At 41.7% G+C, this 13,878-nt stretch overlaps 1 protein-coding gene across 3 annotated transcripts in view; it reads left to right on the top strand.

Moving 5' to 3' along the window:
- Positions 1 to 441: 441 nt before the first annotated feature.
- The window catches only part of LOC111849067 (cyclin-T2), a 14,021-nt gene continuing 584 nt past the window's right edge, over positions 442 to 13,878 (top strand). The window contains exons 1-10 of one of the 3 annotated variants that reach the window (XM_023821597.2): positions 444 to 672; positions 1,472 to 1,553; positions 2,068 to 2,196; positions 2,907 to 2,967; positions 3,538 to 3,600; positions 3,747 to 3,792; positions 6,531 to 6,694; positions 11,828 to 11,898; positions 12,107 to 13,097; positions 13,199 to 13,878. The exon at positions 13,199 to 13,878 is cut by the window's right edge and continues 584 nt beyond it. In XM_023821597.2, the coding sequence (XP_023677365.2) occupies positions 518 to 672; positions 1,472 to 1,553; positions 2,068 to 2,196; positions 2,907 to 2,967; positions 3,538 to 3,600; positions 3,747 to 3,792; positions 6,531 to 6,694; positions 11,828 to 11,898; positions 12,107 to 13,097; positions 13,199 to 13,266 (1,830 nt within the window). In that variant the 5' untranslated portion in view covers positions 444 to 517 and the 3' untranslated portion in view covers positions 13,267 to 13,878. Of the gene's footprint in view, positions 673 to 1,471; positions 1,554 to 2,067; positions 2,197 to 2,906; positions 2,968 to 3,537; positions 3,601 to 3,746; positions 4,132 to 6,530; positions 6,695 to 11,827; positions 11,899 to 12,106 lie in introns of those variants that run through there. The other 2 variants (XM_023821596.2, XR_002839451.2) reach the window with 2 other exon arrangements.

The following is a 13,878-nucleotide window of genomic DNA, read 5'->3' as shown; positions in this document are numbered from 1 at the left end:
TCATTGTACACAACAGCACAACAAGATTGGGTTAGCAAGTACCAACGAAGTAAGCATCAAGAACAGAATGAGGTGGCCAGGTGATCCCAGGTGGGGAGGGTACAGCTTTGGAGCCATGAAGGATGTTGATTGAATTTTGGCAGTACAGTTTTGGGATTATTTTGATTATTTACTCTGAATATTACAAAATGTTACAACTAGATATCCCGAACTTTCTTTGGCATGTTACGATAAGGACATCCGTTTTTAATAACTGCTTATTCTCTTTTATGGCATAGTACGCAAAATATGATAGATGACTTGTCAAGTTACTGTAAATTTTACATTTCGGTAAAACAGCACAACTCGTATGAACAATGTTATCAAAAGCAATACAAACAGACAAGAATGAATACATTCGAATTTGTGAAGCTTCAGACTTCAACTCCCACAATCCCTTTCGCCCAGGTTCCGTTTGTATATCGTTCAGTCAGTGTGTCTTCCGCTTTCTGGTGCTCTGTGTGAATACTAGGCTGCAATGGCGGCGTGCCGGGCATCTTCGAGATGGTTTTTTTCCCGGGAGCAGATCGAAGCCACACCGTCCCGCCGCTGTGGAGTAGAGGCGGATAGGGAATTATCGTACAGACAACAAGCGGCTAACCTTATTCAAGACATGGGCCAAAGACTCAACGTGTATCCTTCATAAGAGGGAAATTTCCTCAGAGTCGTCATCGAACGGCAAAGGATAGCTGGCGACCCGCAGGCCCCTCTCACCTTGGACTCTTAGGCAGGCTTTTTGTTCAGTAAAATGGCCGACTCTCCTGTTAATTATAGGCGTTTGGTTAGCTGCTTCGGTGGGCTGGAGTTGTATTGAGGCTGGTTTTATTTTTGGAGTTAGAAGATGTGGGGTTATTGCTTTTCGTGAGTACCGTAGCTAGCTAGCTAGCCAGCCAGTCGCGTGGGCTAGCATGGCACGAGCCGTGTCCACTTCTGGCCCTAAGAAAGGCCGCAAAGCGACCGGCGACACACGACTCCGACACCGAATACTATGGTTATCTAGTGTTTGGTTTAATATATATAATCAATTCCCGTCATTCTCTGTGCCTGTTGGACTGTATTTTGTGCCCTGCTAACGGTTACCGTCGCAGTGAAACGCAGCTAGCAGTACCTACTGTAACTATCGTGATGAATTGTTCAGGTAAATCCGTTTACCGGGTTTTAGTGTAGGTAGTTTTCCGAGCGAAAACCGGTCGAGTACTGATAGCTTCGGTAAAAGAAAAAAAATGTTCGTATGTTAATAAAGTGCTGGGCGCACAGTATGGTTTTACGAACGTACCTTCGTTGTGTATGGCAGAACAAATGTACAAAAGAGATTTTTACTGTTATTGACTACTGACAGGTTGAATTTGAACGCTAATGTTGCATATCGAGGTCAGAGTCAGCGCGCTGCTGTCTGAATAACGATGAAATTTTCCTTAAGTCTTGCTTACAGTTCCCAACTCACAATAAACACTGCAATAGTTTACATGCACAGATTTTATATGTACCATTCTTTCACCAGGTTTCACAGAAATGTAAGCATTTATCTTTTCTTTACAAAAGTGTTTCTGTGGCACCGAGTGTGATTTTCCGTAGTGTCAGTTGGATATAATAATGCCACATATATATTTTAAGGTATGACTAAGACAGCAAGGTAGCGTAGTATTTATGGGTTTTGGCTTGTAACCCGGAACCTGAGCCTTAATCGATTAATCTCAGATACTCATTACCCAGATTACACTGGCGATATATCCCTCTGCAGGAATGATTAAATTTGTAATTATCTTAATTGAAAATTCCAACCAAGCAACTAAATGTAAATGAAAATAGCAAAAAAGCCAAGCATACTGTCATGTGAAAACAGGCACATTTGTAGAAACAAAAATGAAAAATGCCCACCTAAATGGTTAACATTTGTCCCACTCTGGATAGAAATATCCTGTATTACTGGAATTAAATACCCAAATTACTGCAGTTGTAAAAGCGGTGCAGTTTGTAAGTCACTGAGAGTGGAGTAATCATTTATATATTTATATTTTCCCTGTGCAGATCACTTCACCAACAACCTTATTCCTGGCTGCGAAGGTTGAGGAACAGCCTCGGAAACTTGAGCATGTAATTAAAGTTGCACATGCCTGTCTAAACCCTCAAGAGCCCCCGCTAGACGCAAAGAATAATGTAAGTGGCCTACGTGTCGTATTCTCTGCGTTTTCCTCTGTTGGGGACCAGCTGTGGTGTGCTTGCTGAGTGTGGCGTCATTTCTTAGCAGAGCCACTTTTCTGTGGCTTATTTTAATGAATTAATGGTATGTTAGTGTTTCATGTACTTTTTTCCAGTAAGGTGTGATTCAAGGTCTTTTTTTTCTTTTTTTTTTTACACAACCCCTAAACTAAAGTTTAGAAGATTAAGAGTTGGGTGAAAGTGTCCAAATTGAGTAGTTTGATTTCCTTTATGCTAATTATGATGAGCATCATGCTATTTAAAAAATATAGCAATTAACAATTGCCATCCATGCTTATAAGTATCATATTTTAAATTTGAAATTGTTCAAATTTGGGGTTTGAAAAACAGTTACAGATGAAATGAAAGTAGCTTCCCTGGTATTTCTGGTCATGCTGTTTTTTTTTTTTTTTGGGGGGGGGGGGCACTGAGAAACTGCCCCCACCCCATTGCATGGTGACCTGAGCTGACGGTATGGTCATGCACAGCTTCTGTATCGTACCACCGTCACATGAGTGTCACGCTCACTCGTCATTGGTATTACCCTGGGCAAAGCAAACCTCAGTGGCACTGATGTAGCCATGGAGCTAGCTGTCATCTTGGAGCAGTTCTGAGGCTGTGGAAGACACATTACAGACGTAATGTAATGATTGTCTGTTAAACTTCAGGCCTACCTCCAGCAAGCTCAAGAGCTGGTGATACTTGAATCCATAGTTCTGCAGACTTTAGGTAAGTAAAGGCCATGCACTGAGACCAAGCGGCTTGCGCACTGCCCCCTACTCTGTGGTTGTTGCTAGTGCACTGGCACCGCGGTTGTGTGGCGGTGTGCTGAGAGCCATGAGTCGTCTTCAGTTACGGCCACATCCCCCTTTAGCACGGGGCCTAGTAGCTCTGTCTCAGGGCTGTCCATTTTGTGCATTGATTGTCCACTTACTGGAATAGCCTCTTCAGCTAGAGCTCCGCAAGCTTGACAGCTTTCAAACGTGGGTATTCAGTGGTTCGTTATCCTCTCATCACTTTATATTGGGATTTTGTTGACATTATGCTATTGTCAAAAATAGCTCTATTGCACGTGGAGTCTGGTATTCATGCTGTGTAAGACAACTTCATTAAGGTAATCCTTTGATGGCACGTGCCACATTTAAGACACAGCCATTAACTGCTGAGAATCTGGTATCCATAAGGCTGAGAGTTCAACTGTTTTCATCACAGAGATGTCCACCTCCCTTTCCATTTGCCTGTGTGTTTTCAGGCATCATGGGGTTTTCTCTAATCTTTGTGCATGTCTTCAATTTGCAGGGTTTGACATAACAATTGAGCATCCACATACTGATGTTGTGAAATGTTCCCAGCTAGTGCGAGGTAGAGGTTTCCTTTTTTTATCTTTAATGATTTATCTGGGACAAAATGCACTAAAACGGTTTCTAAATGTGGCATGCTTGGAGGGTGCTTGCAGGTAGCTCTGTTGTCCACTCTTGGCTAACGAATGTCTCTCTCTCCTCTTGCAGCAAGCAAGGATTTGGCACAGACTTCCTATTTCATGGCTACCAACAGGTTGTTACCCTGACCCCTCTTTTTGCACTGTGATAGCACACTATAGCTTCCTTTACTGCAGGGTCCCCTGCCTGTGTCCGACGCCCTCCTTGCGCCGGGGCCTATGGGAAGCCCCCACCCTACCCCCTGGGAAGGGCAGGGGGGTGGTACCGGCCCGGCTGCAGTGCGGTGTATTGTACGAGGGACTGTGTTGGCACGGAGGGGTTGAATGCACAATGTGAAGTGTAGTGGTGCTTCTCGACTCGCTCGCTCGGTACAGAGTGCATATGTCTAAAGACACAATTGGTAGCCTGAGTAGCAGCTAAAGCTTACAGAGATGTAAACTTAGCACTCATCCTGGTAAGTACACTTTTTTCCCTTTTTCTTTATTTGTAATACTTCCTATTCTGCTATGCAAGTCATTAACAATTATTTAATAACATTGTTTATATTTCAATTCAAATATAAAACATTTAATCTGAAAAATATGTAGTAATGTTATTGAAATTTCTTGAATTACTAGCATTAACTCTTTAAGAACCTACTTTTTTAGAAAGATGAAGCTAAATTTTGTCTGGACAATATGTAAAATACCGTCTGAAATTCAGCTTGGATGTTCAATATAGGTTTTTCCTATCTGCTTTCCATTTGCAAAGTTTTGGGAGCTTAAGTGTTCAAAATCTGAAATGCTTAATTTTATTTGCCTTTCCTAATAGTTCTGAGGTCCTTAAAGGGTTAATATTTGTCTGAATGTGTGTGTTCCGGATTTTAGATCAGGTCAATAATCTGTTGACTTTTACACAGAAATGTACAATGTCTGGACATGGGTGCTAAGAGTCTATGGCATGTGCTTGGCCTCAATCACGGTGTTGAGCGTTGCATAAGTGGGCAGTTTCACTCCTTGGAACTGGTCCAAAGACTGCTCTCCCAGAAAGATGTGGAGAACGTCAGCTGCTTGGACCAGCTGAAATGAGGCGCATGGTGGGGGAAATGTTTCTTGGCCATGTTGTTTTCTTTGAACAGCCTCTGACTGGCGTGAATTTCCCCCTTTTCCCAGAGCAGTATTTCAAGGCTAATTGTTGAGAGATAAAGGAAGTGTTTCCCAAGAAGCAGCCCGTGACTGTGTTAAAAATGTCCATAGTTTTTATGAAATTCTTTTAGCTCAGCTGCCCATAAGGTTGCAGTGTAAAGGCCACACACTTCATAAGGTGATCTTTTGAGAGGACAGTCTCTGCCTTGTCCAGTGTCCAGACATTGTAGGTTATATCTGGGGTGCCTGGTTACCATCCAACTTTTAGTGCCATCCATTACATGGGTTCTATATGGTAGTTATGTTATCATTAAATGTGAACTCTTTACTGTTTAGGTTTGATTTTTCGTGATGAATATTCCTACTGACGTAAACCGTAAATAAGCCTGACTTTGATTTCATGCTAAATGTGGTACAGTATGTCAGTGATGATTTTTGCCCTAGACCCAGGTATTTGTATGGTCAGTCTATCGTGACCTGACTGTTTCTTCTTAGGTCAAGTCTCACCTGGCCTGGTCTATTTCACTACACCCTGTAAATAAATAATGATTCCTTAATTTGACCCACAGAATCATGTAGCCTTTTCTGGTCGTATTTGGATGGTAACTATGTTCTCCCTTTGGTGTCCGTTATAATTAAATGTTAACAACTTCTTATCCTCAAAGGTCATATTGTGGATTAGTACTTTGTAAAGACCATATATATATACTTGTATCACAGCTAATTGTTTTAATACAGATTTGTATCAATACAAAGGTAACGGTTCATATTTAGTGATGTCCACACTTTCCCGTTACTCAACAACTGATTTTTGGAAGCTTGACTGATAACTCCAGAGGTCACTCTGGTGGAGAAATCAGTATATTGAACCTGCTTATTAAAATTTGAATTTCTCACAAAAATAAAAGTAACTGCTAAAGAAAATGCAGTTTTATCGGCTAAATCTAATACAGATCCCCATTTTTAAAATCTGTTCTGTAGACCCATGTTTGTTGATACAATGAGTATATTCAGAAGACCCTCTCATCTGCTGTAGGAAAATTGTGGTAGTCGTGTGATACATGTAGCAGTGAGGTCTTGATCGTGAATGTGTTAAGGAAAATGAGTCCAGGGTAGAGGATTTCAGCATTTATTGTTTGGAGTCGCACATGATTGAAAAGCACCAGTACATGGCAGTGAGTGCTCGAGGTGACCATTGAGGTGTGTAAGTCTCTCTGTAGGGATTTTAATGTAGCCTTTTTGCTAGTTAAGATGCTACTTTGAATTCCTGAATCTGTCCATATATCTAAGTCTACATGGTGCTGATATGTGTATTTGTTATGTTATGCTGTTGAACAAAATATTGATAGTAATCACAAGGCAATTTAAAATAGAGGTGGCGTCAAACAAGGCCATAATGCCTTCAGAAATAACTATAGTTGTCTTAGAGTTGATGTAGTTTGTCCATATATTCAGAGTGAAGTGAGTGAAGAATTTGATGGCGGTGTGATGTATTAATATGTTCAGTGTAACTGATTTGGATAAAAGAGCTTTCTAGGCTCAGGTGGACTGGCCTCTTTTAGGACTCACTGCTGTATCGTTGCCTTTGTATCGATCTTATACAGTCTGATTTGCACCCCTAGTATTCATGTGTGTTAATGTGCATACATCCTTCCTGGCCTTGGATACTAAGTTGCTCCCTCCTGTCTTCTCCAACCTCCCCCCCCCCCTTTCTTCCCCCCTCCTACAGCCTACACCTCACCACCTTCTGCCTGCAGTACAAGCCCACAGTCATAGCGTGTGTGTGCATCCATCTGGCTTGTAAATGGTCCAACTGGGAGATCCCCGTCTCCACGGATGGGAAGCACTGGTGGGAATATGTGGACCCCACCGTTACGCTGGAACTGCTCGATGGCAAGTGTTCCTGTTATCTATCCATTATGAATTTGTCCGTTCCTAAGGAACACAGTTTCTGTGGCCTCTGTGTTTTGGCTGTGTAAGTGAAGCACCCTTGGATTCAGAGCCTCTGCATAATGGCCTTGGGCTATTCCTTAATGTTCGCTTAAGGTTCTTTCTGAGCTTTGGTTTTGTCTTAAGCATATCCAGTATGTCATTCCTGAAGAAATTATTAGTAGTTGCGTCTTGGTTTGAGTACCCTCTGACTTTAAATGGACTCATCTGTGGGCTATATTTTATATATATGCCCTCATTTTTGACAGATTGGCTCTCCCCTTCCTAAGTGCATCATTCCTTTTATCATCTTTACAGTAGATAATAAAGGGCAATATACTAATTCTTGAGGGTTTAAGAGTGTTTAAATCAGGTGCTGGTAGCTGCTGTGGTACTGTTAGTAGGTTTTTGACCTCTGATGGAATTCCTTGTTTAATATAAATGCGTTCCTTACTGGCCCTGATAACTGTCTTGACTTGTATATTTAAGAGCATGGGTGGTGTGCTTTGCAAAAGATAGACACTGTTTTTCCCATCCAACATTTTTGTTTCAAAGAATTTGCCCGGCCATATTAATGATAAAACTGCTTTATAAATGGAAATGGATATAAATTATCCATGTGAACCTTACATCAAAATGCCCAGCTCTTAAAATAGGAGGGATAGTATTCAAATCAATATTCATCAAAGAATTTATCATAGTTCATTATTTATTGAGGTAATTTATCTTTATAAGGACCTTCCTGCAACTGAAGATTTGTAATTCCTCTGTGTGTTTCTCAAACAGAGCAGGGTTCCAGGATGTGTGTCACCTTACACCCATTCTTGTCTGAAAAAAATGTCCACTCTCAATGGGTCGTTATTATGCTCTGTTCTAGTGCTGTTATGATACCAAAACTTTAGTTTCAATATTGAAACTAAGTCATGAATTTTGAGTTGTTCCCATTTTTCCTAATAGGGGAAGCACTCTCAAATGTCGTCATCGTGCTTTATTTCAAACAAAATGTTTTTCATGACATTTGGGTCATTTGACGGTGGTTTGGTTAAAATAAAAGCATGTTAGTCATAAATGCCGGTTGAGCATTATTTTGTCCATTATTAGTGGTTTGAATCACTGTGGGGTTGAATTAATTGGCGAGTTTGGGTCGCTTGTGAAGTGGACCACTGTAGACTAGAGGTCGACCGATATGGGTTTTTCAATAGCCGATGCCGATGACGATATTTAGGAGTCAGGGTCAGCCGATGGCCGATATATGCTGCCGATATTTTTTGGCCGAAAATTGGACGTTTTCCCCTCTATTTGCATGATAAAATATCACATTAATAATAACAAACGATACACAAAATTTCTCAACTTAGCATTTATTGAATACTGACTTGTGTAAATTTAAATATAAACTTAAATAACAAAAACACAATACAACTTATAAATAACATAAACTTATAAACAATAAAGATAGCAGCATCAGAATCTCTTTAGCAGCAAACTCATTCTTTAGCTCCCAAGCTCACCAGTCTGCTGCAGATATTTCACCTGGCTTTTCCTGGTGTTGGCTTTGTGAAATGCTGCCATACAGGATTAGATTTTTGTTCAGCCATCAGACAGCAATTACTAAAACAGAAGAATAAATGCAAGGTTAGAATTTTTATTATAGTACCTTCATCTTCAATTCATTCTACAATTCCAGTATTCCATGCACATTAAAACAATTACACTCTAATACATTTTGAAGAAAAAAAAACACTAAGTGCATCATGGTATGATGAGTAGTGTACACTAACATGTTGTTTCTGTTGTTAGCAGACAGATAGCTTAAAGCCAAATTCACAATCAGAATCTAGTGATCCCGGAAAATAAAATAAAATAACTGTCGTATTGCACAGCCTTGTATGCAAGGACAACATAAACCCCTAGTGATTGTGACGTTGTCTACGTATAACCCCGTATAAAGGATAGACATGTTTAATGAGGAAATTAACTGCGCAAAGTCATGCACTTTTTATCTAGACGTCTGACAAATTGTTTGAATCTCCGGTCTCAAATGAAAAAAAGTTGCACAGAAGGACCATTGTCAGCATCAGCTCAAGTAAATGGTAACCACGCTTTCGAACAAACACTTTTCTCCGCCATGCATTGTTCTTAGCAGCTCTGTGTCTCCGAGGACGGCGCTGTCTGTGATCAGGGCAGATTAACGCAACTCTCACGCACGCTGCAGTATTTGAGAGCTGCCTGCTCCGCCCCACACACTCACAAAGTGAAACTCTCCAACACAAGAAAAAAAACATAACTGATAACATCGGGCTGATATGGTAATAATTAAAATGTTAACAATTAAAATGATTTTTAACGATTAAAAAACGTCTGTGAGCCCACCAATAAGCGCACAAAACGAACTCTATTAGAATCGATGATCCTTAATGTTACCTGTAAGCTACAGTTGGTTGAAGGCTCATTATCATTACCCCAGTTCCCAATAGCGTAATTCACGTTTTCTTTTAAAGCAACATATCATAGCAAACTACTTAAATAAACAGGCAATTGAAAGATCAGAATTTAAGCCTTACCGTTTTATCCCAGGACTCATCCAAAACTTCTGGCTGTGGTCCTGCACAAGGCAGCATGGGTCACGTGTTCCACAATATCACTGGGCTGCCCGCAGACGTGCCTGTCTGAAAATCGGCGTAGTGCACTCGGATATCCGCCGATGCCGATACATTAAAAAATGCTAAATATCGGCCCGATATATCGGCCGGCCGATATATCGGTCGACCTCTACTGTAGACTACACATGAATATACATTTCACTCCTCTGTAGAGGCTTTTTTGATTCCTCTGATTTCTTTGATGTAAGGGGGAGTCAACTAGAGGAGTCAACTATCACCTGTCTGTCATTGAAATCCTTGGAAAGGTCAGGATGTCTTTCCTGATTTGAGCGTGCTGCCTCCCTTTGCCAGACACACTTAAATGGTGCTTACGCTGCGGTGTTTAGCTGCTCATCCACATTATAGCTGTAATATCTCCATATCTCACTTCTGACCCCACTTTGTCAATGAGTTCAGGTGTTGCTGAAACTGCTGCCATCTCTTCTCTGAACTAAGTGGAAAAAGTCCACTGTTGTCTTTGCTGTTGCAATTGTCTGTTGTTTCCTGCAACACGTCACCGTTGAGCTTAATTTTTTTTTAGCCAAGTCACGTATCCATTTGCATAATAAAAATCTTGATTTTTTTTCCAAAATGCTAGTATTGTAGTGTTTTCAAAACTCTAGTACTGTTTTTTTCCCTCCTTCCCCCAATACCGGTTCACAGTGCGACACTACTGTCCAGCATTGTTAATTTTGACAGCAAATTTTTATTTAAATTTAGTCAGTCTTTTGACTAAAATGTAATTTAGTTTGTCATAATTTAGTCATCTAAATAATTTTAAGTTTGTCTAGTTTTAGTTGACTATAAGATTACAGTTGACTAAAACTACTGTTGATTTAGTCGACTAAAATTAAAAGTGCAAAGTGTAATGTGTAAGGTTACCTTCGATTTCTGAAAGTTTAAATTTTGAAAGATTAAATGAAACCAATGTTAAGGGGATGGTATCAAGGTCTGACTATGCAGTACATAAAGACACAGATTTCACTGTTATTTGAATCACAGACTTATGTTTATTTACCCAGGAACTGAGTATTATAAAATCAGTAATCTTCCTGATAATGTAGTGCAAGCTGAATCCTTGGGTTCCTTTAAATCAGAGCTAGATAAGATTTTAACAACTCTGAGCTATTAGTTAAGTTCTCCCCAAGCGAGCTCGATGGGCCGAATGGCCTCCTCTCGTTTGTATAGTTCTTATGTTCTTATTAGTGCACAAATGAAATCACTTCAAAGTGCATAGGCTATAATGCCACCAGGCCTGTTCTCTCTGAATATTAAAATAGAAATATCAAAATAAATATTTGTAGACATAGTTTATTGGTGATTTCATGTTCGTTGAAATTTCCACTTTTTAACAACTGTATAAAGTAATGTTATTTGTCATAGAAATCAACTCAGGTGAAACAAAAAATGTACGTTTTCAGTATTGCCAAATCTCAAGAATCTGGCATGACACTCACACTTTCACATTCATGCAGGAAATCTTACGGCAAATCTATTATACCATTTTAAACGTAAAATTTGCTACATCAAAAGTGTATTTACACAGTTAAATACAGAAGCAGACTATTTACAAGGTAAGAACTGTTACATATGTGAGCAGACATCTGGAATTGATAATCTCACTCCAGCCAGCTGGCCGAAGTTGGCGACCCCGTGTTCTATTTGAAATAAAAAGTAAAATGCACTGTTTTTGCCTGAAACGGCTTGTCATTCCGTTTGGGTTTACTTCGACAAATATAAAACGAATGAGAAAAACACGTCACGTTTTATATTTTTTCGAAATAGAGAAGGATATGGGTGGTCTTACTAACCACGATGAGTGGTAAGTTCGTATGTATATTAAAACGAGACTTTGATTTTTATTACCGATGTAGGATTATCCATGAACACTAAAATATGACAAACACAACTGTATTAGGGTTTTATAGCTTAAGTTAAGCACTTTATTTAAACATGCACAATTTTCACATTTTATTTTCTCTTATTTTGAAATGCAGCCCTACTTTTATTTAGTAGATGTTCATACAACTAATAGGCTACTTAATATATATATATATATATATATATATATATCACTAAATAGACATTATGATCCTCCGGACCTTTGCTTCAAGAAATTTTCTGTACCTGGACCTCTTTAAATTTTAGTTGAATACCCCTCCCTTATGCGAACTACATTGGTTCTGATTGGATCTCTTCTCTTGCAAACATTTTCGTCTTGTTTTTTTTTCGTTGCCGAAATTGTCAATACACTTCGTCTTAGGCCTCGCAGAATCGTTTTTATTTAGTTATCTCATTTTATTCTGAAAAAGGTCGTTGATAACTGACGTCCAATTAGTTAACACTGCTGTTAACACTGCTGTCCAAGTCTGTCCATTCATCAGCCTGTGGGCTCCTCTCTGCCACTCTGGTTCCATCCTCACCCTGCATCTAAATGTCCCCTTCTCCATTCCAGAACTGACGCATGAATTTCTACAGATTCTGGAGAAGACCCCCAGCAGGTTAAAGCGGATTCGAAACTGGAGGGTGAGGATCTTCTGTGGCATCAACTACATGACTGTTAATGACTGTACACATTGGAAAATACACACTGTTCCCAATACCTCACAAACAGATTTTTATTATACTAACTGACAGAGAATACAGTGGCAGTTCTGAACTAGATGCCCCCTGACACAATGGCATTTTGGGTAATGGTATGTCATTTATGTCATGTATCATGTTCCTCCATCAGGCGACCCAAGCTGCCAAAAAGCCCAAGTCTGAAAGCCAAGCCAGCGATGGCTCCATCCCTGACCTCTCCTCAGCCCAGGTCCCAGGGCCCTCCCTAGTTGACAGCATTCCTGGGGTGTCAGCTAGTGCCACCTTTCCCAAAGCCTCTGCGTCCTTTCCTGTCCCTGTGGCATCAAGCTGTGTCAGCACTCTGTCCATCGACAGCCTTCCTGGCATCCAGATCTCGTATGACTTCAGCGAGGCTGGCAGCTGGCCCAAGGATGCTGCTGGGCTTGAGGCCCCTCCCTTCCAGCATGATACCCCAAGTTTTCTACCTTCAAACTCCGCAACCCCCCAGCCATTTCCCTCCGGTAAACCTGAACAAAAGGCGGGAGGTGGAGCACGGCACCCCCCTGGAACCCAGAGGATGACCCTGGATAAATATCGGGAGAAGCATGCTGCGGGTCGGAAGCAGGACCCTGGCGCAGAAGCACCACTGGCTTCCTTGGACCACAGGAAGCAGCCACATCTCCAGCCAGTTCTGACCGGTGTCCTGGAGACCTCTCCGGTAAAGGCAAAGCTGCCCCTGCCCGTGCCGGACCGTCACTTGGGGGACAAGCGGGACAAGGGCAGCCTGAAGGTGCGCCTGCCCGTTCCGTCGGGCGACAAGGGTGACGTTGGACGGGAAGAGCTTAAGATGAAGATCAAGGTGTCCTCGGAGCGCCACAGTTCGTCAGATGAGGGCAGCTCCCGGACAAAACATTCCAGTCCGCTGACGAGCAAAGACAAGCACAGGGAGCACTCTGGCCAACGGCACCACAAGCATGGCCATCCACACGTCCACTCCCACAGTGGTAATGGCCGGGGGGGCCCTGAAGGTACCCTCTGTAGCCCGGTAGGTGTAAGCGGTGAGGGTGTGGGCCCTGGCACCGGCCCCCACCGAAAGAGGGCCCACCCCGAGGCGGGTTCCCACAACCACCACTCCAAAACGAGCAAAAGTTCCAAAAGCTCAGGTAGTGCGTCTCTTTGTTCCTCTGTACGGCAGATTGTGTCCTCTGAGGGCTCTGTTGTTAACCACCCCTTCCCCCCCCCTCCTCCCCCTGTCGCATACCAGGTGGGCTACGGACATCTCAGCACCCTAGTGAAACTGGACAGGAGTCCAGTGGTGAGCCTCGGCTCTGAGGGCACCGGCCCCGGGGCCAACGGCCTGCAAACTGACTACAAGGACACTTTCGATATGCTCGATTCGCTCTTAAGTGCCCAGGGAATGAACTCGTGAACTAAGGGGGCGTCTGCGCGCAGGAGCCGGGGTCTCGGGGTTAAGACCGGAACAGAAAGACTCGCTTTTAACCTTAAGGCCATGTCGCTAAGCTTTCATTATACAGTACTTACAGCTCCACCCGCCATGGTACGCAAGTGCTGTGGGAGGGCGGTATAGTGTAAATCAATCTCCATATGAATTGTATTCTAAATACTGCGTAGGCAGTATCTTTGTGTAAAAGGCAGTATTTATTTTTTGGAATAATATTTCCAGGATTTATGCAAGAGAATGAGCAGCCTCAATGCTCTGCCGAAGAGTCACACACTGCATCTGAAATGGGTGTTAGTCGCTTGGGTCCTTCAATAAGTACCTTTTTTATATCTTTATACTGTGTGTATGATTTGCATGTTTCAATCAGAGATAAAATGGGGTAATGACTGTTTACAGAAAAAGATAAATGTGCATATGTTTTCTATGTTAAAATTCTATACCCTAAATACTCAGGTTTAGAGCTGCTTGTAAGTAACAGAATA

The sequence above is a fragment of the Paramormyrops kingsleyae genome, chromosome 16, assembly GCF_048594095.1.
Source record: "Paramormyrops kingsleyae isolate MSU_618 chromosome 16, PKINGS_0.4, whole genome shotgun sequence".
Taxonomy (NCBI): domain Eukaryota; kingdom Metazoa; phylum Chordata; class Actinopteri; order Osteoglossiformes; family Mormyridae; genus Paramormyrops; species Paramormyrops kingsleyae.
The sequence above is the reverse complement of the archived record's forward strand: the minus strand, read 5'-3'. Positions and strand labels throughout refer to the sequence as shown.